Source organism: Dermatophagoides pteronyssinus, unplaced genomic scaffold, assembly GCF_027571235.1.
Source record: "Dermatophagoides pteronyssinus isolate colony J.1.1.1.1 unplaced genomic scaffold, Derpt_VIB-CSIC_2022.12 sq0047, whole genome shotgun sequence".
Lineage (NCBI taxonomy): Eukaryota > Metazoa > Arthropoda > Arachnida > Sarcoptiformes > Pyroglyphidae > Dermatophagoides > Dermatophagoides pteronyssinus.
Window position 1 is genome coordinate 38,976 of NW_027461570.1, and position 24,536 is coordinate 63,511.

General features: G+C 27.7%; 3 protein-coding genes across 3 annotated transcripts; 1 reads left to right on the forward strand and 2 right to left on the reverse strand.

The window, feature by feature from the left end:
• Positions 1–14,174: 14,174 nt before the first annotated feature.
• LOC113798774 (NDP-glycosyltransferase YjiC-like) lies at positions 14,175–15,826 on the reverse strand. The gene is made up of 2 exons (XM_027349355.2): positions 15,207–15,826; positions 14,175–15,147 (listed from the first exon to the last, which is right to left on the reverse strand). The coding sequence occupies exons 1-2, from the start codon at positions 15,766–15,768 to the stop codon at positions 14,330–14,332; spliced, it is 1,380 nt and encodes a 459-aa protein (XP_027205156.2). The 5' UTR covers positions 15,769–15,826; the 3' UTR covers positions 14,175–14,329.
• A 1,687-nt stretch (positions 15,827–17,513) lies between these two features.
• Positions 17,514–19,255, reverse strand: LOC113798775 (uncharacterized). The gene is made up of 4 exons (XM_075824087.1): positions 18,994–19,255; positions 18,806–18,918; positions 18,641–18,729; positions 17,514–18,561 (listed from the first exon to the last, which is right to left on the reverse strand). The coding sequence occupies exons 1-4, from the start codon at positions 19,143–19,145 to the stop codon at positions 18,349–18,351; spliced, it is 567 nt and encodes a 188-aa protein (XP_075680202.1). The 5' UTR covers positions 19,146–19,255; the 3' UTR covers positions 17,514–18,348.
• A 328-nt stretch (positions 19,256–19,583) lies between these two features.
• On the forward strand, positions 19,584–24,356 carry LOC113798777 (dynactin subunit 1-like). The gene is given in 5 exon segments (XM_075824092.1): positions 19,584–20,543; positions 20,545–21,846; positions 21,848–22,583; positions 22,644–23,941; positions 24,029–24,356. Coding segments are annotated over 5 exon segments (4,359 nt in total). The 5' UTR covers positions 19,584–19,721; the 3' UTR covers positions 24,230–24,356.
• The last annotated feature ends 180 nt before the right edge of the window (positions 24,357–24,536 follow it).

Below are 24,536 nucleotides of genomic sequence, written 5' to 3' on the forward strand. Positions count from 1 at the left end.
TTAAATTCTTCTCTTGTCCATCCGTGTGTTTGAATCATTCGATTCTTTTTTTTTTAAAAAAACGACAGCATTTTTTTAAATGAATTTTAATTGACATTCTTACTGAAGTGTGTGTGTGAGCACTTTCATTTGGATTTATTTTTTTCTTCAAAGAATGTTTTCCAAATGTAAATAATTGAATGGATCTTATAGTCCACCTCTAAAGATGATAATCTTCCTCATTTCATATATGATGGTGTTTCTCTTTTTCTTTGGTATGTTTATCAAAAAGATTAGTGTTTGTTTGTTTGTTTGTTTGTTTGATGAAACCAGAGAACCTTTTTCGGTAGAGAGAGAGAGAGAGAGAGAGAGAGAAAAAAAAGATCAACCACCAAATCACTATAGAGATTTTTCTTTTTTTTCCATCAAATAGATAGATATCATTATCATCATCATTTTTATTAATAATAAATCTTTGGTAATTCGGGTCATCCAAATAATCTTTGCTTGTTTGTTTTGCTGGCTGTTTATAATTATAATGAGGATTTGGTCAAGTTCTTGGTTCGAGATCATTATTATTATAATCATCATCATTGGTGACAAAATAATGTACAGTTATGGTACATTTTCAATCTTGGAATCTTCCCCCCCAAAAAAAAAGAAAATATAATTATTTTCCGATTCCCTTAACCAAGAATTTTCCCAAAACCAAGAATCTTATTTTTCCATCAATAATCAGGTTGTCCAGATTGTCTTAATCGATTGTTTCTGTATATGAAAAGCGGCAAGCTTGAATGTTTTACCCTCAAAGAATATTCTCAATCATTCATTCAATACAAAATGATTTTTCACTTTGACACATTTTAATTTATTTTCATTTGAAAACAAAGAAAACAAAACAATATCCACCACCATAAGCACATCTCCATCATCATCAGTATTGTCCATTGAATAAGAAAGAAAAACAAAGAAAATAATGAATAAAATGTTGATAAAGATGAACATTATATGTGAATGAATGAGAGAAAATGATAATTGACAGATAGATAATTTGCTGAGGATCGATCTTTTTCTTCTTATTCTTTGCTTTTTTATAGATTGGGCGTATGATGATGATGATGATAATAATAATTATGGCTATGATCGAACGAAAAAATTGGTCTTTTTTGGTCTATTTCTTGGTCTATTTTTCTGCTATTCTTTTCTGTTGTTTGAATTTATTCTTAACGAATACGAATAAATTATCAAAGAAGAAGAAGATGAAGAATACTTTGTGTGTGTCTGCGTGTGTATGTATGTATGTGTTTTATAATTCAAATTGCAATCAATCTTTTATTGATCACAAACGGTTAGAAAGAATATAAAAAAATTCTTCTCATTCTTTCTTTCTTGCTTTCGTTGTTGTTGTTGTTTTTTTCATCTTATCAACTTCTTCATCAATTGAATGAATTAAAACTTAATGAATGTTTTTTCTTTTCTTTTTTTTTGGTCTTCGATTTCAGTGAAAGAAAATAAATCAACGAATTATCTTTCTGAATATAATCAAGATTTTCATTTTATCATTGTTGAATTATAATGTTTCCTTCGTTCTCCTGCAATTTATCTTATCTTATCAATGTCATTTGATGTCAATAATGTACGGATATTTTGAAATAAAAGTTGATTCTTTTTTTTCCCAAGACAATCTTGACATTCCAGCCATTGATAATCCTGTATGTATGTGATATTCATCACCTTTTGTTCATTTAAAATATCAAAGTATTCGTTTTGCTGAAGAAAACCAGACAAATTAATTTTCAGTTAAGATAGTTTTATTTTAATTTAATCCAAATGTAATTATAATGTAGTTTTTTTTAATTAATGATCAATGAATATTGAAGAAAATAAACATTTTTCTGTAATCATTCTGTTTTTTTTTGATTGTAATTAAAATTGACATTTTTCTCTGTTCTCTGTTTTCTGTTTAAAATGACTAATTATTTCTCATGTTATTTGTGGACAAACAAGCAAACAAACAGACAAAAAACATTTGGAAAAAAGGAAAAAAATCATCAGCCTATATAAACAAAAGAAATGATTCAAAATGCTTTTTATTGTCATTTTACAAATGACCCATACACACTTACACACAGACAAAGATTTTATGTTGTTCGAACATCTTGATCTTTTTTCCCCATTTACAATCTAATATATAAAAAAGCAAAACATTTCTTTTTTCCTGTTTGTTTGATTATAACATCTTGTTTGTTGTTGTTCACTTAATATCATCATAAACAAAATAGAGAGAAATAAATAGCAAAAGCGAAAACAGATTATAAAAGATGATATTATTATAATTTCCTCATGTTTTCATTCCATTAACAATTATATTATAAATAATATAATTGTGTGATTGCTGAAGATTTAAGCAAATATTCTTCTTCTACTTTTTTTCATTTGTTTGCATCATTAATATTTGTAATCGAATCGCCAAAATTGAAAATCAAAATTTTCAGAAAAATATTCGGGGTATTCTAACGAAAAAAATGTTCAAATTTGCAAATTGCAAGTTTGTAGTCAAAAAAATCATTACAGACAGCAGAAAAAGAAGAAGAAGGGATATGTAATGATCGTTAGCTAGTGTCCAATTCGAAAATCATCATCATCGATTTGATGATGACTTTTGTTTTGGTCGTTCAGACTTTAAATGATCATCATTATACCAAATATCAAACGATTTTTGTTGTAAATCGTTTCCTATCGCGATAAAAATAACTTTTTTTGATGATGATGATGATGATGGTGGTGGTAGATTTGTAATTCTGGATTTTATTTTTGTTTTCAATCACATTTTGTTGTTGTTTACCAAATCGATTATAATAAAAAAAATATCTGGGTATCATCATTTGAATCAATTTTGTACCCGGATAAAATGTTGATGATGATACACACATTCAGAATGGAATGTGTTAATGAAGAAACATACGGATCACGGTTCGCCTACGATTTTTGTTCTTTTTTTTTGTTGTTGTTGTTGTAAATATTTTTATCATAATTTAATTATAACCCCAAAATTTCAATATTTTCCACTAAATAATCATTATCTGATTGGTGTTACACAAGTGTTAATCAAAAAAAATCAATTATTAATCAATTATAAATCAATTAAACCAATGATGATGATGATGATGATGATTATGAAATTTGATTAACAAGATTTTAATGAAATTCTTGGAAAAATTGTTTACGAAAAAATTAATTCCCGGGAAAATTTCCTAACAGTTTTTAATTTAACATCAATGAAATATTACATCGATTTAAATACACACACACACACAAAGCGAAAACAAACAAACAAACAAAAGTAAATTCAATTTATTTTTGTTCAACGAAAAACTTTAAAAAATGTTTCAAAATTCTTATAAATAAATGTTTGGGAAAAAACGAAAAAGTTTCCAGAAAAAAACAAGAATGTTTACATTGGGAACAAAAATTGTTGAAAAGACAAAACAAGAAATTCTTTTGAAAAATGAATGAATGAATAATTCGGACATTGAACGCGTATGCTTGATATTGAATACTTGAAACAAAGTTATCACGAATGTTTTGAGTCAGAATTTGTTTATGTGAACTTGAATTTTTTTTAACTGAATTAAATTTTCAAGTTAAAAATAAATTCTGTGAAAGGAGGTGATATATTTGAATTTTTTTAAAGAAAATTACAAAAAACAACAACAAAACTAAAACAAGTTCAAATGAACTAAATCAATTCTGTAGAATGAAATAATGAGAGCAAGAGAGAGAGAGAGAGAGAGAGAGAGAGAGAGAGAGAGAGAGAGAGAGAGAGAGAAATTCTTTTCAGGAATTTTTGTTGTTTTAGTTGTTTTCTCTCCTACAATGCGATTATTGTCAACATTTGGCTATGATAAAATCAATGATAGATGCTTGAATTTTTTTTTGTTTTGTTTCTGGTTGTAAATAAAATAAAAATGACCTAAAAACAACGACGACGACGAATAATGATGATAATAAAATGGAAAACCGGAATAGAATCACAAGAAAAAAATATTAATGGCAATGGGGCCATTGCGTCATATTTTGTTCTACGAATCATTATTATTATTGCTGTTTTTTGTTGTTGACCGGATTCTAATTCTAACAATTCTGACAATCCTGAAAAGTGAGGGCGGAAAAAAAATTCCAAGAATATTATCGGGAATAGTGATGATGATGAAAACGGATATTCAAAAATGAAAGGGTTCCAGCCAATCTGGATAATAGTAATTTTTTGTTTGTTTGTTTGAATCAGAAACAAACAAACAAACAAAATCTTGAAATGTTGGCATGGTGATAATGTTTTTTTTTTTTTTTTGGTTGTCGAATGGAAAATCTAATCCAAATATTGGATTAAATTCATCAACAACAAAAAACAAAATTTTCTCTTTTCTCTTCCGAAACGTAATTCGTGCGTTAAAAAAAACTTTTACGTTCCTTTTGTGTCATCATTACAAATGTTTTTTTCTTTCTTTGTTCGTTCAGTAAATAATAATAATGATGTATACGTGTTGTCCGTTGACATTGATCATCATCATCATAATCATCAAATATTTGAATAATGACAACAAAAAAAAAAAAAAATTTTTCCTGTTTTCATTCATTCAGTAGAATCAGTAGGTAAAAGTGTTAAATATGGAGAGAACAATAATCAACAACAACAACAAAATGAATATATTTCTGTATAGACTGTAAGTTTTTTTTGTTTTTATCATATTATATCATCATCATCATCATCATCAAATTACATGTAAAGTTTATGAATTGTTTGTTTAACCAACCATAGTTGTTTAGTAAAAAGAAAGAAAGAAAGAAAAAATGGACAACAACAACAACAACAAAACTTGACTTTTTTTCTGTCATCATCATCATCATCAATTTTGATATTTTGTTTTTTGATATTTTTTGGCTTCCAAATTAGACTGTCTAACCGTTTATTTACCGGAAAACAAAAGATATGATATTTCCAAGTAGTTTTTTTTGTTTTGTTTCGGTTGTTGCTTTGATTTCCTAAATTTTTTTTCTTTTTTTTTAGCATCGATCATTCATTTGGCTGGTTGGTTTGGTTGTCGAACAAAAAAAAACAAGCGAACAAACATTTTAATGGCCAAAATATTGTTTATCTATCAAGATTCATCCATATTGATATACCTTGATTTGTCCATTGTTGAACAAAAAGTTTTTGTTTTTGCTTTGCTTTTTTATTTATGTTTTTTTGTTGAAATATAACAAAAAAAAACATGTTCCTGTTGTTTTTGTTTTTTCTTTTGGTTTGATTATAATGAGAAATACAATCATTTTTTTTATATATTGAGATTAATGAACATATGAACAAATGTATGGATTGATCAATTCCTGGTCATAATAAAAAAACTTGTGTATCAAATAATGTTTTGTTTTGTTGTTTGGTTGTAATAGCCAACTACCCAAATAAACAAACAGTGTTTTTCTCAATCTCTCAGTGTTTATCATTATCCAAAAAAAACATATCAAACATACATATACTGAACATATCAGACAATCAAACCAAATTTATACACACACTAGAAAAGAAAAACAGAAATCATAAGGTTATTTCATTCATCATTTGATATTACACGCACACTATCCATAAACGATATATAAAACACACATATGGGAAAATTTATTCGTTTTTTTTGTTAGTTTAAACAGTTTCCAAATATAATAAAAATGAATAAATAAACGAAAAGAATAAAAACATGACAAATGAAAATTTATTTCCATAGAAAAGAAAAAATTTCCATTCTACAGGAATGTAAATAAAGTTAGACTTTCAATGGAATTCTGTAAACATAGTAATGATGACGATGAAACTTTCATTTCTTTTTTCTTTTCTTGATACATGCCAAAAACAAAAAAGTTGAATAATACCTTTTGTCGAATATGAATCAGTGTGTTAAATATATCAAGAAGAAAGAAAAAGTTTTCATTTTACCATAAAAGTATTACTTATTTATTGTTTTTAATATTCTTATCTATCATCATTTTGGAATGGTTTTTGGTGCAAATCAGGTTCATTTTTAAAAACCAGCTGAATGAAAGGATTTTTAATGATAATTATTATTAGTAAAATTTTTTTTCCTGTTTTTAAACTGCAGTTAATATTACAAACAATAGAGAAAGTTGGACACAACAACCAAAAAAGTTTCTTGAGAAAGTTTCTGTCGAGAAATTTTGTCCAGGTGAACAAACACAAACTGATATTGATTAATGGAGATTTTTTTCTCTCGTTTGTTTGTTTGATAACAATGATCCGTTGTTGCTGGTTGGTTGGTTGGTTGGTTGGTTGGTTGTCATCATCATAATAATAATCTATCATCAAAGAAGATCAAAGAATATTCCACAAAGAAATGATTGATTATATCTGATGAAACTTTTTTTCTATCTTTGAAAATTATTAAGTTTGGTCATTGATTTTCTTTACTTCTTTTCTCCTTTCATATTTGAAAAATTGAATCAAAAAAAAATTGTCCACAAAATCAATGTTTCACGGGCTATTGATTCATTATGTAGATGGATGATAATGTTTGAAGAAAAGAATTGAAAAACCCCGGTAATCATTGTAATTTTGATAACATTATCGATGGATGAATGAATGAATGAATGAATGATTTGAGATTTTTCAATGATGATGATTATTATTTATCGTTAGATGGAAACAGTTCTTCTCTCTCTCTATCGATTTCCATTAAATTTTCATTTGTTTTTGTAATTCAGAAAACAAAAATAGAAAGAATTTCTGTCAAACAGAATTCGGTTGTTTTTGTGCTTTGCATTTGATCACCTTCCCCTTTTATTGAATCGAAAGAATTTTATTTTAATTCAAAAATGGGTAACCGTTTTTTTTTGGAGAATGTTTGTTTGTTTTTCTGCTGAACTCAACCCAAACAAAAAAACAAACAAAGAATATTCGGTTAGATAATAGTCGATTCAGTTGATGACGATGATGATGAACGTGATGATATAAACAAAAAACAAAAACAAAACGTTTTTTTCCGACCAAAATGAATAAGAATTATTAAATAAAATTGGAACTTGAAACTTGGCAAGTCTACATGGATATGGAGCAATGTTTCATTCATTCAAAGACAAACATTCAAACAAACATTAAACGATAAACAAAGAATTCAGAATGGAATTCAGTAATATTAAAGAAAAAATCTAATATAAAATGATGGAATATGAAAGAATAAGAAAGAAAGAAGAGAAAACGTGCCAAGATCAAATATATAGTTTTTTTTATACATAAATAGAATATTCTTTCTTTCTTCGTTGTTGTTTGGTTGGTTGGCTGGTTGGTTGTTTGGATCATTCTGAAGTTCATTGTGTCTGTCTATGCTTTTTGTTTTTTTTTTTGTTTTGTAGATATGTATGTGTTTAACACTTTGTTTTCTTTCTTTTCATTCATTCATTCATTCATCCACTCTCTCTATCTCTACATTCTTGAACCATTAATGATGAAATTATTAATTTTCTTTACTTGAAATTCTTTATGCTTGTTGTTGTTGTTGTTGTTATTGTTGTTGTTGTTATTATTATTATTATCATTGATAATGCATGATGATGTGGATGATGATAAAATTAATGTATATCCTATGTGCATTAAGTAAGTAAGTAAGTGAGAAAAAAAATATTAATGATAATTCTTAAAAGGAAAGGATTGTACAAAGAATCCATCATCATCATGATTCCTTGAAAGAAATCTTTTTTTTTTGTCGGGGTTAAAAGATTCATTCATTTATTGATGGTTGATTGAATTGCTACACTAGCCATTTTTGTTTTGTTTTGTTTTATTCGTATACGAATTGCTTTCAAGAATAATTGTTGTTTTTCTCTCAAAAGATTTGTTTTGCTGTTTTTTTATTATTATCCAGGCACGTTTTTCACTAGAATTTTTCTTTTAAAAAAGAAAAATTCTGTTTGAATTTGTTGCAAGAATTTTTTTGTTTCATTACTTCATTCATTCAAAGAATCTTTTTCAAAATTGAATGTTTTAATTTCACAGTTGTTTTCATATCATCATCATTCATTCCATTCCATTCCATTCACTTGAATTTATTCGAGCAATAATTATTCTCTCTTTCTCTCTCTCTCTAAGTATAAAAAACATTCAATGGAATTTGATTTTTTCTTTTTTTCTCACATTCTTTCTCACTTTGGTTTCGAATAAAGAATTTTCTTCAAATTTAATTAAGAATAATAAAAAAAAGAATCGATAATTAAATAGGTTTCATTGGTTTCTTTTATTCTCTCTTTCAACAAAATGTTGAATTCTTGGAAAATGTTGTTATTGTTGTTGTTAAAAAAGTAAAGAAAAGAAAAAAGAAAACATGATGAATTTAAAACCACCAACACAGATAAGAAATGAATGAAATTAAATAGATAAGAAGAATATTACAATGTTTTTTTTGTTCCTGAGATGTAGATTCGATGTTGAATCACGCAATCATTATTTTAAAATTAATGAAAAAAAACATGATTGATTAACACAATAATTTCAAGTGATGTGTGTTTTCGATCATATTGTTTGGCGTCAAACAGAATTTTACATTCAAAAATTTCATTCAAAACATATTTGATTATGATATGGGCATAGAATTTTCTTTTTTTTCAATTTTCATTTTTTTTCCATCAAAAAAATTTTATAATTGAAATTATTGATCGATCGATCAATGTTCAACAGCATATCTATTGACGTAAATATCACATAGAATCGGAAGAATCGAGAAGAATATTCAACAACAACAACAACAACAAAAAAATGAAAATAACGCTGGATGATTGACCATCTGAATAATCATCATAATAATGACTTGTTTGAAATCATTGGACAACAACAAAAAACTTGAATAAAATTGAAATTAATGATCCTTATTTTATGTTTGTGATGGCTTTTCTGAATATAAATATAAAAAAGTTTTCTTCTTCTTCTTCTTTCATCATTTCATTATTTCATCATCATAATGATATTTTTATTATTATTAAAAATGACTTGTGTGTGGTATAACCATCATCATCATCATCATCATCATCATCATCATAATCCTGAAGAATTTTTTACTATCATTTTGGTTGCATTCTGGTTGCATGTCATATCGTTTGTCATCGAGAGAAAGAGAGAGAGAGAAGAGAAAAAAATGAAGCAATATCAATAATAACTAATAAGCGAAAAAACCAACAACAATAAATCTCATTTACATAATGGTTAGCATCGTTTTTTCCCTATAATAACGACAGCGACAAAAGAAGAAAGAAAGAAAAAAAACTTCAATGTTTTGCTTGTCAAATTATGATGATGATGATGATGATAAAAATTCCTATGATAAAAAAAAACATTTGAGAAAGAGATTATGGCCGTATAATTAAATCAGTGATGATCAAGCTATTTTGTTTTGTTTTTTGTAAATATTTGGAATTTAGAATCAACAGAGAGAGAGAAAAAAAAGAGTAGAACTTGATTCCCCTTTTTTTGCGAAAAAATAAAAGAAAACTAATGGAAAGAATTTTCGTGAAATTTTCAGGAAATAGATGATGATTGTATGTTGAAATAGTTGATTTTTTCTCAAAAGATTCATTTTTTTCTTATTTTGTTTGTTTTCTTTTGTCTCTTTCAATAGGAAATGATGATTTGTTGCTGTCCGCGAATCATATTTTCGCTTTCATTTTGATTTTTTTTGGCTAACATTTGTTCAAGTTTTCAGTGAATAGTGAAAGCAAAAAAAAAAATGAAAAAAAAACTTTGTCGTACAATAAATTTTCCACTTGGTTTCATTATCATCATTTTTTGGATTCTATATGGTGGCTATATTGACAACTTTGAAAAAAGCTAAAAAGAAAGTGATGCTTAAAAACAGTTTGATGCTCCGTCTATCAGTTTTATTTAAAACAATGGAAATTTTTTCATTCAAATTAAGAACAACGACTGAGACAAAGATGATGACATGAATAACGAAAAAAGAAAAAATCTTATGGTTCATTTAGAATTTTTTTTTCTGGATGTCATCATGTCTTTTATTAGCTTTTTTTCCAGTCTTTCTGCATGTAATGGATTTAGATTTTCTATTTAGATTTCTTTGACATTGGCGACGACGACGACGACAACGAAATTAAACGAAATGGAAACAGTACATTGAATTCGACGAATTATTCTTCAAATGGACGATATTTCTCGCTCGCTCTCTTTATGAAATCGGAATGAAGTGAAGCGAGAAAAGGGTTATTTTTTTTTGCAGACGCATCACTTATACATCCATCGTTTTTTATTTTGGATTTTTTCAAAAACAAATAAAATTAATCGAAAAAAAAACAATGAAAAAAAATGTTTTTTGATTGATTTTTTTGTTTTGTTTCAATTTTTTTCCTGTTTGAAACTGATATGGTGTTTTGTTTTTCCTTTCAAAAAAAAAAAACAAAATTTGAACTAAAGATTTACTGTGTCTGTGTGGGTGTTAATAGATTGAATTTTCAAAGTCAACTTTGTTTTTGAAAAAAATAAACAGTCTGTGTAAACACAAAATGATATTATTGATTCAATTATCTGATAGACACAGGGACAAAATAATGAAAAATTGAACGAAAGATTAATGTTTATAAGGGGGGAAAGAAAGAACAAACGAAGAAGAAAAAAAATGTTGACACTTTTTTCTTTTGATTTCGATCAGAAAAAATCGATGATTGATGATTGATTGTTTTTCTTTTGTTCCAATATAAAGTCATCAAACGAAATTTACCTATTATCATTACGAAGTGGTGGTGGTGGAGGGAGAGTGAAAAAGAATTCTTTTTTTTTCCAATTTTAATCTTGATTATTGAAAAAATTGATTGATCATTGATCGATAATCAGCTGCAACAATATTGTAATTTTTCTCAATTGATCCACTGATTGATTGATTGATTGATTGATTGATGTGTATTGATATCTGAATTTTTGCTATTTTTGTTTGGACCAAAAGAAAACCACATAAAAATGTTTTTCATTTCAAAAAAAAAAAAAAAAAATCATCTGGACATCATTTTTTTTTCATTGTTAATGTTTCATTCAATTCAACGATAAATTCCATCAATTTCATAGAAGAATAATTCAGAATTTCTCTTTCACTCTTTTTCTTCATATTTTCTAACCAAAATATAACCAAAACCAAAACCCGAAATTCGATTAGAAATTTTTTTTCCATGATGAAGAATCCATGATGAAAAAATCCATGATGAAAGAAAATTGTTTTTCTTTCACTGAACAATAAACAAAATTCCAAAACAAGAAAGAAAGAAAACATTTCATTGTAAATATATAAAAAGTGAAAGTGGATAAGAAAAAGATTTCTTCTTCATCTTCTTTTCCGTTTTTTCTTTCATCTTCAAATGTTCAGCAAATAAATTAATGATAAACATTATCATCATCATCATCATGTTGTTGTTGTTGTTACAAAACACAACATTTCCAGTGAACAATTTTGAAAAGAATTTTTTGTTAAAAATAACAAATTTTTTTTATTCGTGATTTCGATGATGACGTTGTTTGTTATTTTTCTCCCTTTTTCAGAATTTCCAAATGAAATATTCTCTGTGAAGTATAAAGTATTGCCTGTGTGTGTGTATCTCTTTTTGGGTTTTTAAATGTCGATTACCATCAGAACATCAAACATCAATAAAAAATCCAATAAAAAAAGAGAGTTACATTCACCAGGTAATTTTATTCATTTGGCCCATTTATTTGTTTGTTTGTTTGTCGATTTCTAAATTAGATTTACAAAAAAAAAAACTAAAAATATATGCATGAATTTCAAATTGAATATTTATTTGTCGCTGCTGTTACTGTTTGATATAAAAAAAAGAACTTTTCAATTCAACGGATGCACCAAAAACAGAACAAAACAAAACATTCTAAATATAATCCCGAATATTGGAAATTTAAAAACAGGTAAAAAAAAACTTATTCGGAACGATTTTTCTGCATAAAATAAAAGTGTGTGTGTTTTGTTTTTCAGGTAAGGTCAGGTAAATATTGAACAACGTAAAAATTAATCAACAATGACAACCATAATATTTTCTTCTTGTTGATAGTTGCTAGTTTCTTTCCACATCACATTTAATACGATTTTGGTAGAAAAGATCTATGCTATGCAAATCAATTATCAACTTTTTGTTTTTGTTTTTCGTTGCTGTTCAGTTAATTAATATAAGTTAATGATGATGATTTTGTTTTTTCGGGTGAAAGGTTTTTAGCTCTTAAAAAATTCTACAGAATTCCATATTTATTTAATTATTCATTTTGTTTTCTCTCTTCCTTTCAACATTATCATCAACAAAATGTCAAAAGTTTTTCCCTGCAACAAACAAACAACAACAACGACAAACTTAATGTGTATTTTCATGAAAATGGGAAAAAATCCCATACTAGAAAATACTAGAAAATCATTTTTGTTTTCTCTCTATCCTTTCAATCATCATTATCGATATTAGTCATTGATTGATTTTATGATGATGACAAAATAGATTTATAATTGGATTTTTTTTTTCCTTTGCTTTGCTTTGCTTTCATTTCGGTTGGCTTCGAATTCGATTGAATCTTCGATCAATCAGAATCAGATTTTTTGTTTGTTTGTTCAATCGTTCAATCAATAATAATTTTTTTTTCAATGAACAAATATTTGAAAATTTTAAAAGTTTAAAGTTTAATTGTTTTTTTTCTTTTCTTCGTTTTCGGAAAATTCATTGCTGTTGAAATATCAAATTCTTATCAACCAGAAAAAAAAGTTTTTGGTTTCATAAAAGTTTGTCATTTTTTTCATTCTCTTGAACCAAAACTTGACAATATTTTTTTTAATGGGTTTTTTTTTCTCCCCAGTTCTGTCGATTGAATAAATTGAAAACGAAAAACAAGAGGAAATTCCTTGAAATCAGAAAAACAACAAAATTCTCAAGAATGTTCTTTGATGATACAATGTTAATGATTCGTTGTTGTATTGTATAGATTTGATTCACCAGTGAACAAAAAGAAAAGAAAAGAAATTATTTTGTCATTATTGGATTGGTTTTAAAAAATCATTATTATTGTTGTTGTTGTTGTTTGATCAACCAACAACTATTAAAAAAGCAACAACAACAATCAAAGGCAACAACAACAACAACAAAAATGTCTGGATTCAGGAATAATTTCCGAAAAAAAGTTTCCAGGCATTTATTATTATTGTTTCTCAATTAAAATTTCAAATTGAAAAAATTGACAAAATACTGTTGTATTAAGACTGTACAAATACAACCAAATAATCAAGAATCGATTCTTATAAGAATTATAACAAGAAAAAAAAACAAAAAATGAAACATATGATGATTTATGAACATGATCATTACTTGTCTTGCTGTCCATTTTGGTATTCCAAGCTAGACATTTTTTTCCTTCCCCTGTTGTTGTTGTTGTTGTTGTTTGTTTGTTTGTTGTCCAAAGATTAATGATTTTTTACATTAACAACATTTCATTACAATTTTTTTTGTTACATGAAAGTTTTTCGTTTCGCTTTGTGCTGCTGTTTTCCAAAAAAAAAAATGTAATTTCATGTTGTTCATTTGCATTCAACTTTTTCCATAAAGATGATATCCTTTTGCAACTAAAATTATAAAAATTTTAGCTGAAAAAAATGAGAATTTTACAGAATTTTTTCATGATTAATGGAAACACACAGAGAAAAAGTGAATAAAATTTTTTTTTTGACATCCATGTAACTTTATTTACTGATTTAGTTTGGCTTTTTATTTAAAAAAAGCGAAAGTAACGTGTTAAAAATAAAGTTACAGTCTCTTATTGAATCGATAGTTTTCCCAGACATAAAGTGATTGGAAACATTCAAATGTCAATGCTTATTTGATTTGAAATGAAATTCTTTCCCTTTTCCCTTCACAAAATAACATTGTTATTTCTTTCCATTGGATTTTTTTCCTTTTTTTGAACATTCTCATTGAACATAGCAACCGTCTATGGATAAATATAGATTTGTTTTTTTGAAGAGAAAAGAAAAAAAAACTGTCTATTGATTTACTTATGGAATCTGTGAAATGTACTTGTCACCAGAAACAACACAATAGATTCATGTTACAAATTACCCAAACACACATTGATTGTTTGTGTCTTTTTGTGATCATCATAATTAATTTCAAATTAAAATTTTTATTCAATTGATTGATTGATTGATTGATTGATCGAAGAATATATTCAATGATTATCAAAATATAGACAAAGTTTTTACTTGTATTTTATTTGAATTTTTAATCATCAACGACATCTAGCGTCGGAATTTTTTAATTATTTTTTTGAATAAAAATTTTCAAAAAATTTTTCAATTTTTCTGCATGCATTAATTTTCGATTCATCTGACCGAATACGTTCAGCAGCTTTTCGACATCGTTCATGAATTTCATTATCATTCAGAATTTTATCAATCAACTGAATTAGTTTATCATCTTCAAAACGATATGTTTCAATACGATCACCAAAACCTTTTTCACGAATACGTTGTGCATTATCATATTGATCAGCAAATAATGGCATAACAAGCATTGGTTTTCCATAAGAAACTGTTTCGGTTACTGTATTATTACCACCATGTGTTATGACCATATCGACCAATGGTAGTATACGAATTTGTGGTAAATATGCTTCACCCCACATATTATCTGCTAAATCATATTCTTCATGTAATGCACCTTTTGATACAATGTATTTATACGGTGATTTGGATAATGCCTGTACAATTCGTTTCATTAGATCAACATCAATAGATCCCATTGAACCTAATGATACATAGATCAATTTATCATCGGGTTTCAATTTTGATTTAAATTCATCCGGTAATTCATATGGTTCGTTTGTTTCTTGACGACAAAATGCATCTAATTGAATAATATTTTCAGGCAATTCAATAATATCGGTATAATCCAATTCTTTTGGATAACCATAAAAATTTAGATATGGTGAAAATGGAAAAAAATTATTATCATTCAATTCTGGATAGCCAAAATGTTTGTTTAGTTTATTCTGAATAGTGCGAATATCTTTTTTAAATGATTCATTAAATTTCTGACGAAATTCATCCCAACCAGTTCGATCATTTGATGGATAACCTAATAAGATTTTAAAAAAAAAGTAATTATTGAAATTTTTGTTTGAAAAAATAGCTTACCTGAACATGGTGGTGGTATATCTGGATGATTCGAAAACATAAATGTTGGATTACCACTCCAGGAAAATGCCCATGGAATTTTTTCATACAAAATAAATGGATCAACAATAAAATGATCGACAATAATCAAATCAGGTCGTTCACGTTCAACAGCATCAACAATTTGTTGATGATGTTCAACTGATTCATTAAACATATGATTACCAATAGAATCTTCTTCATTCGAACTAAAACAATCTAATTTTTCAATCGGTTTTCGATCAGATAATAGACCAGTTTCTTGTAATTTTTTTACTCTCATTTTCATTGCTAATAACGGGTGTATTTGTCTATCTTGTTCGGCATTCTCGTTTGATTCATCAGCTTGTTGTTTCATTGTCATTACAATTTCTTCAAAACCATATTGTTTGAATGTACCGGCAAATGTTGTTGAACAAATAAAATATATTCGATGTCCACCATATTTGATTAATGCTTGGCCAAGTCCAACACAGGCATTTATATGACCAACACCATCACTAGTATAGATGAAAATTTTCAAGGATTTTTTCTGATCAGACATTTTTGTTTGTTTGTACCTCTTTAATCCATTTCCAAATGATTTTTATATATAAAAATTTTTGGCAAAACAATGTCATTTTCAATGTCAATTCAGTTTAATCCAATCAAAATCAATCAAATCAAAATCAATCAATCAATCAATCAAAAATCTCTTTACATAGAGATAATTTTTTGGGTATAATTTAATCTAATCATTAATTATTTGGCGGCATCTTTATGCATCGGTTTCTTTTGTGACATTGTATTTGCTTTATCGTGGGAATTAATTTATCTGAAAAATTTTCAAATCATTTGCCAAACGCCATCTATCGATGACTAAAGTGATATAAAAACTCATTGTTTACAAAGAAAAAATTTAACCGCCAAAAAACAAAAATTTTTATTTTTCAAATTGGAAGTTTCAAATACAAAAAAAAATTCTTTTACAATGTGAATTTGAGTCAATGATTATGGTTCTGAAAAGGACAGTTTTTTTTACATTATGAATATGAAATGAAAGCGAATTGAATGATGTAAGAGATTCAACAGGTAATAAAAGTCGTACAGCCGTTTGAACTTCTCTCGGTGGTACGTTTATTGTAATGTGATAAACGTGATGATTCGGCAGCAATACGTTCGAAAATATCATTCACGAATGAATTCATGATTGACATTGCTTTTGATGAAATACCCGTACATCCACCGCCGGATGGTCTTGGTCTTGGTCTCGATTGTCATCAACATAAAGATCAGAATGAACTGATTTCACATGTAGATACATGGACGAATAACTTTTAAAAATTTGTTCACAACATCTTACCCTGTTAATTTCTCCGCTTTTCATTGCCAATAAAGATTGAATCACTGGTTGATGTTTGTCGAATTTTCGCCTATGTTTCAACTAGAAAAAGACAGGGATAGGGATAAAATACGATTAAAAGTTAAAGTTTACCTTTGGTAAATTCGAAAGAAGACAATTCGCCCGTTTGTAATAAGATTCCAACGAGTCTTTATCTTCGGATGAAATATCACTTGAATTTAACAATGTTTTCACTTTGGCTTGTATGGCCCTAAATTGTAAATCGTCGATGTTGTACGATCCATAAGATTCGACAAAGGTTTCCACTTTCCCAATTAAATCCTGGTAGGAAATAATAAAAAAATTAGAAGCAATACTATTCTCACTAAATGTCCATCCATAGAGTTTTTGCATCAAACGTCGAAGCCTTTCATTGGATGCTTGTTTTGACATTGTTGAGAAATATATCTGAAAAGAAAAATATAATTGATTAAAATATTGGTTATTAATAAAAGTTAGGTGCAAAATGGAAGTTAAGTGGGGATTCGATTTTGGAAATAATCAATTTTTTCGATGTAAAATTATTGAGAAAAAAAAATGTGTTTCCGTTCAAGCGCTGAAAGTACATCGAAACAATCGTCTAAACTTTTAAAGTGTTAATCGCACAATCGAATACATACAACATCGATCATCATCATCAGTGGTAGAGGCATCTCCAAATTTTTTGATTTTTTTTTGTTCGAATTTAATTGCACATGCGTTAATTTTTTTTTTTTCTCTCTCTCTCTCTCTCTCTCTCTCTTTTTCAATGCATTGTTTAAGAAGAAAAAAAAAATATTCGCCATTTTGTTTCATGCGCAAATGAAATTATTTTTTTCGATAACGTTTGTTCGATTTTTCTCGAGACTATAAATAGCTGAACACAAACTTCGAAAAATTTCGTACGCAGTAACGAGGGATCATACGTGTTTATGCACGCCATTGATCTCTGTCATTAGTCCAATCTTTGGTGATTATATTGATCCATTGAATGGTCTATTTCTTCAATCTCGTACCCTTCATGTTCCTTTAATGGTTCATGAAGCTTTTTTTATCGTAACATGGAACAAGCTGGCTTTTTATCTAATTGCTCAAATAACATTCCTGGCCATGGCTTTATTCTATTCAAGATATATTGCCCTAACAATTTTGGTCCGAATCTTTCATCATCCATTGCCTCATCATCAAAATTTCTGATCCAATAACAGAATCACCATAAACTGAACTGAATGTTTCAAGTTTCACCATTACAATGATTTTTTAAGAAAAAACATTTCAAGATTCTTACTGGCAGCCTGTATAATCCTACAATGGGATAATGTTTTCATATATCTCAATACCATTCTACGGACGTTGATGTTTTGGCCATAACCTTAACCACGTTTTCCGTTTGAATAATCGAACTTCGAATCTTGCCTATTCGATGTTTATTGGATGGCGCCTTACTCATTGGACTTGATGATTATCAACGATGGCAAGGATCATTGATTATTTTTAAATAACAATGAATATTGACGATTGTATTTGTGAAACCATTGATTAATTTATTAATCAAGAAATAATTGTGTAAATCCATTTGAATGTATTTTTGTAATTAAGAAAAAAAATTTTTCAGTGAAATTCCATTACGAATAAAATTTCGGATAACAAAGATAAAAAAATTTTTGTTTATTTTGTTTATTTTATTTTCATTATTATTCTAATTGAACACATATTTTCAATCGATGATGAAATATATGATCTCTAACAACACAAAAAAAACGATCAAATATTTGCTTCACGTAAATGTATAAAACGTGAAAGTATAAAACAAATGGCAACCGATATAATGGTTAAACCACATGCAACTAAATAGAATGTTTCTTCATCAAATAATTGATCAAATTCAGGAAAAAGATTATAAACCATATCATACATTTCGACTAGAACATTATAATGTCGATTCTGCATTTTTTCTTTATTTATTGCGGTTGGTTGTTATTGAATTTGGATTAGGATTCTAAACAAGGACAATATATTCAATCAATCAATCGATCGATAATGATCATTGCTCAACGATAAATTTCTTTGAATATTGATTAAAATATTCCAATAATTCAATAGTGGTTAGATTGGCGGTTTTGAAATGTATTTTTTTACCGTTTTCTAAAACAATTTTTGAAAAAAAAAGAATGTAAATAAGAAATTGGAAAATCAAAGTTTTCTATCAAATAGTTTTTACCAAGATGAGCAGTAATGGTTGGTTCTTGTTGATCACAAACAATTTCCGTACGTATCAAACACTTTGGATTTGTTTTATGTACTTGACGACGATCCAAATGTTGTAAAAATTCTCTATAAATATCCAATGGAAGGTAGAAAAAAATCTTTGAATTATCTCTAAACAATCTCTGGTTGATGGTGGCTTACCTAATCGAAACAACTTGTGAATGAAATGGATCAAATTTAAAATGAATCCTTTTGAATGGTTTTAATTGTAATTGACGAATCTCATTCTGTTTGGCCAACAATAATGGATTCTTTGCTGGTGGAAATTTTTTTGGTAAAATTTTTGAAAACATCGAATATATTTAGTGAGAAAAGAAAAATGAGGATTTTAATGGATTTATTTCGAGTAAAATAGGATTCGGAAAATGAATAAAGCATGGACAACAATGATATCATCAACAACAATAATAGAATTTTCGAGCACAAATTATATATAGCGAATATTGTTTTGTTTTGTTTTTTTTCTGGTCGCGCATGCATCCAAGAATCGCAAGAATAAAATCAAAAATATTTTGAATAATACTTTTTGTTGCAAATGAAAAGTATATCACTTACATATTTTTAATTATTTTGGATTTAAATTGATTGAAAACTTGAATTTCGATTGATAAATTTTCAAATAAATTTGAAAAATTATTAAAATAATTTACAAACATGTGAAATTTTCAACGTATTAACTTGGCCAACGAAATTTGATGGAAACTTGCAATATATAAATGTCAACAGTGTTATTTTCGTAAAATATACATTCACGATCAAAACAAAAAAATCAAGATTATCAACAAAACTCATTGAAACTTAATGGACTAAAAACAGATATCGTTGATTTGATTTAGATTCAAATATAATTCATTTATTAATCTTATATCATGTCTGGTCGTAAAGTTTCTTCAACATTACGAATCGGTTCTCGAGTCGAATACACAGTTGTAACCGGTAATGAACGTCGTAAAGTTCCTGGTACTATTGCTTACGGTCCTAGTTCATTTCATCTTAAACCAAACGAAAATGATTGGTGTGGCGTTATATTAGATGAACCATGTGGTAAAAATAATGGTACAGTACAAGGCCGACAATATTTTGATTGTCCGGAAAATTGTGGCGTTTTTGTACGTGTTTCAACATTACGTCCTATTCTTGATCATGGTAGTCGTATACCGATGCCACGTACATCACGATCATCTACACCATCATCCACACCGAAATCGATGACACCATCATCATCTATTCAATCATTTACCGGTATTATTGATTCGACTGGTGATACAGGTTCGGTGATTGTCGAAAAAAATTCCAAACTAACCGAATCGATTAATCTGCCGACAGGCAATCAAACATCTAAAATACGTCCACCAACAAATATAATGTCATCTTCAAGTCATGAATTGAGTTCAAAATCTCAACAACAACAACAGCAATCGAATATACAAAAAATGGTGGAAAAAATCGAAACCAAACGTGATGAAATGATTCGTGAAGATGATGCTGCACAACATTGGTCACAATCATCAATACCAACAACTAAAACCACTAAAGAATTGCAGGAAGCAAATGAAAAAATCAAAGATCTTGAATCCAAATTGAATACATTAATGTTGAAACGTGCCGAAGATCGACAAAAATTCAAAGATTATGAACGATTAAAAATACAGAATGAACAATTATTGGAAAATAAAAAACAAATGGCTGAAAAAGATTGCCGAATTATCTAAATTAAAAACGGCGGCCGAAAATGAAGCAAAAGAAGCTCGAGAAGAACAAGTACGACAATCTGAAGAAATTAAAGATCTTGTTGATAATGCTGAAATGGCCGTCATTGATAAAGAAATGGCTGAAAATCGTGCCGAACAATTACAATTAGAATTGGAACAATGTCGTGAACAATTGGAAGAAGCTAAATTAGATTTTGAAATACTTAAAACTGAAATTGAAGATAAAGGTGTTGATGGAGCGGCAAATAGTTTTCAATTGAAAAAATTAGAAGATCAAAATAATCGTTATAAAGATGCATTACTTAAACTACGTGATATATCTGCTGCCGATCGAACCAATATACAAATGATGCAAAAAGATATTGAACGTAAAAATGATGAAATCAATAGTTTAATGCAAACAAATGAAAAAATGAAATCAGAATTGGAAAAATGTTATGAACAAATTGAAGTACTTAAAGAACAAGTTGATATGGCTTTAGGATCACAAAAAATGGTTGAAAAATTAACCGAAAAAAATCTAATGATGGAAGATAAAATGGAAGAATTACAAAAAGCATTGGATGAAGAAGAAAAGATTAAAGAATTATCCAATATGATTATTGAAGAAAAAGATGATATTATAGCCGATCTGCGTGATGAAGTGAATAAATTCAAAACAAATTTAGTTAATATTCGTAATAATTTTTTAATGGCACAAGAAACTGTACAAGATCATGAAAATACTATAAAAAAATTTCGTGAATTAGTTGCCATATTAAAAGATGAAAATAATATGCTTCGTGCTGCACAAGAACAAGATCATTCAAAAGTTCAACAAGCTGTTGATGTACAAAAACAATTGGAAAATATTGAATTCAAAACTCGTCTTTTGGATCGTAAAGATGTATCAAGAGCTATCGATATGGAACTACGTCAATTAGATATTGATCAATGTTATCGTCATATGGTTTATTTGGCACGTTTTTTTCCCGAATCATTTTTTATACGTGGTGGTGATCATGATGCTATTGCTGTACTATTGTTCATTCCAAGAATGTTTACAAAATGTTTGATTATTGAAAGACAAATTTTAGAAAAATATTCAACAACAAATACAATTGCTCAAAACAATATGTCGATTACACCGGAATCGATTGTTCGTGAATTTTTCGATGGTGATAATAATCGAATACAAGTAGAATCTAGTGATAAATTAAAGCAACAGATTTTTGCTAAACATTTGGTGTATTTATTAACATCGATACGATCAACATTGGATAAATATCAGGATATTTTGGCTAAAATGTGATACAGAATTATTTATGAAACTTGGTTCATTATATCCAGAATTAGCAGGACATGAAAAAAATGTTGATAATTTTGTTAATCTATTACGTGAAGATAAATTAGATGAAACTGTATCATTAGATTCATTGGAAAAGATATTAAATTATTTACATTCATTATATAATATTTATATTGCTTCAACAAATCTAGAATCAGTTGATAATCATAATAAATTCTTAAATGATTTAATTGATGTACTACGTACCGGTACAGAAGCTTCAATATTAGATTTAAAAATAATTTCACGTATGACTGATTCGGATACATCAATGTTTTTATCAACAATGGAAACATCATTAAATGATATTGAACAATTTGGAAGGAAAATTCGACGAAGAATGGTTTCGGCTGGATCCAGTTCAACCGATATGAATCCAGTTTGTTTGATAAAATTTCCACCAACTATTGAAGCTGAATTACTGGATTCATTTCATAATTTTTCACTAATTGTTCGTAATCTTAAAACAATGCGTTCAGTTTTGATGAATGAATTTCTTAGCCAATTTATTCGTACTGTTGATGATTGTTCATCATCAACCGATTCGGAAATCAATTCAATAAAACGTTTCAATATGAATGATTTGGAACAAACATGTAAAGAATGGAATGGTAATAGTATTAAATCATTGAATGAAATGCTTACCAATGTGATCAGTATAATTTGTAAATTCTGTACGGTCATTCAACAAGGTAATTATGATTCAATTTTGTATAGAATTTTTAATTAAATTCTTTTTTTCTCATACATAGGTGATTATGATGTTTCAAAAACTGATACAACAACAATACAATCACAAAATTCACAATTTGATTCATTACAATCAAATCAATCAAGTTTACAACAACATTTTAGTTTACCATTATCATTTCAAAATCTATTCAGTAGTACACGTAGTGGTAATAATAATTTGGGATCATGTTCATTACAATGTATACCATTAGATCAACGTGCATTTATTTGGCGACAACAATCCGAACAATTACAAGATTTTCGTCAAAAAATTCAAACACAAGAATCCGATATAGCCGAATTGAAACGTGCATTAAAATCAAAAATTGATGAAGTTAGTGAAATGCAAATAAGACGTGATCTATCCGAAAAGAAACATAAAGAAGCATTAAAAGAAATACAAAAACTTCAAGATGAATTAGAACGAATGACAAAAGAATTTAAAGAAAAAGAAGCTGAACGTGAACGTACATTAAATAAATATAATCAGGAAATCAATGATCTTTATTCAGATCATCGAATGATGAAAGAAAAATTGAAAGATTATTCAAAAAATGCTTTATTTGGTAAAGTTTCTTTACTTGCATCCAGTTCATCTAATTCACCATTAGCAGCAGCCGTAAATCAATCATCAACAAGTCCAATGAGTTTGGGAAATTTTTCCTCATTACATCATTCGCCTAATATTAGTTTAAGTCCGACACCTAGTTTAAATCAATCATTATTATCGAGTCAATGTGGTCAGGAAGTCGCAAATGTTTTAGCAACACAATCATCAATGGTTAGCAATGATGTTTTACAACTACAACATCATATACAGAATCTTCGTTTAGCAATGAAACAAATTGTAGCTAAAAATATTGAACTTCGTACAATGTTAACATCACATGAGGAAACGATTCAATTGAATAATGATGGTGAATTGATTAAAGTTCGTCCAAAATGGTATCTAGATTCATTACGACGACAACAACAACAAAATCGATTATACGATGATGTTAAGATTGAAGCAAAATTCCAAGAATTCCATAATAAACTTTTACAATTGAATAATGATTGGAATAACTATCGTTGTAAGAAATCGGTGCAAATATTTGATTTAGATCAATTACCCGTGAATCGTAATAAACCCGGTTGGACAAAATGTTTTGGTGATATAATTGATAAACATCAACAACAACAACGATTAGATGAATTGAATTTTTCGTTACGATTTCAACAGCTACAAATTGAATTTGAACAATTTATTAAAACATTGGATAATGGTTTTGTATGTGATTCTTCATTTACAACATTCATTGCACCACATATTTCAAAGGTAATATAAATTCTTTTCCTGGTTTTATTTGTAATTGACAATCTATTTATCTTATTTGATTTGTTTTGTTTTTTCCCAAAATTCTAGATTGTAAATGCTAAACCAAAACTATTAGCACGAATCATAATTGATGGCAACAATAATAATAATAAGAGATTATCGGTGCAGAAATCAAAATACATTGATGGTGGTGGTGATGATTTGAGTACAAATTTAATGAAAAATATTATACCATTAGAAATTACTAATAATGAATTGAATCGTATGCAGAAAATTTTACTTTATTAATAATTGATTAAATGAATGATTGATAATTTGAAGCTGTGATGATAAATCAATAAATTTTTTGATAATTTTATCATCATGTGCTTTTTTATTTTGTTTGAATAAAAATCCAAAATTGTTCTATATTGAATTTTCAATGGTTTGGAGAAAAAAATCAGTGATGTCAAGCTTGACATCCTTTTCAAAAAAAAAAAATTTGTTTAATGTTTAGCGAAAAAAAACCGTTAAGTTAAAACACTGTCAATCATCCTATGATTGATGATCATCATAGGATCTAATGGTGATTTGAAAAAAAAACTAAATAAAAATT

Bases quoted from the DNA above. Each gene is read 5' to 3' on its own strand.
- LOC113798774 (XM_027349355.2), bottom strand. From the start codon at position 15,768: ATGTCTGATCAGAAAAAATCCTTGAAAATTTTCATCTATACTAGTGAT. The intron at 15,148-15,206 runs GTAAGCTATTTT...AAATCTTATTAG, and splicing joins TATACCACCACCATGTTCAG to GTTATCCATCAAATGATCGA.
- LOC113798775 (XM_075824087.1), bottom strand. From the start codon at position 19,145: ATGTTTTCAAAAATTTTACCAAAAAAATTTCCACCAGCAAAGAATCCA. The intron at 18,919-18,993 runs GTAAGCCACCAT...GGATATTTATAG, and splicing joins TCACAAGTTGTTTCGATTAG to AGAATTTTTACAACATTTGG. The intron at 18,562-18,640 runs GTTGAGCAATGA...CAAATTCAATAA, and splicing joins AATATTCAAAGAAATTTATC to CAACCAACCGCAATAAATAA.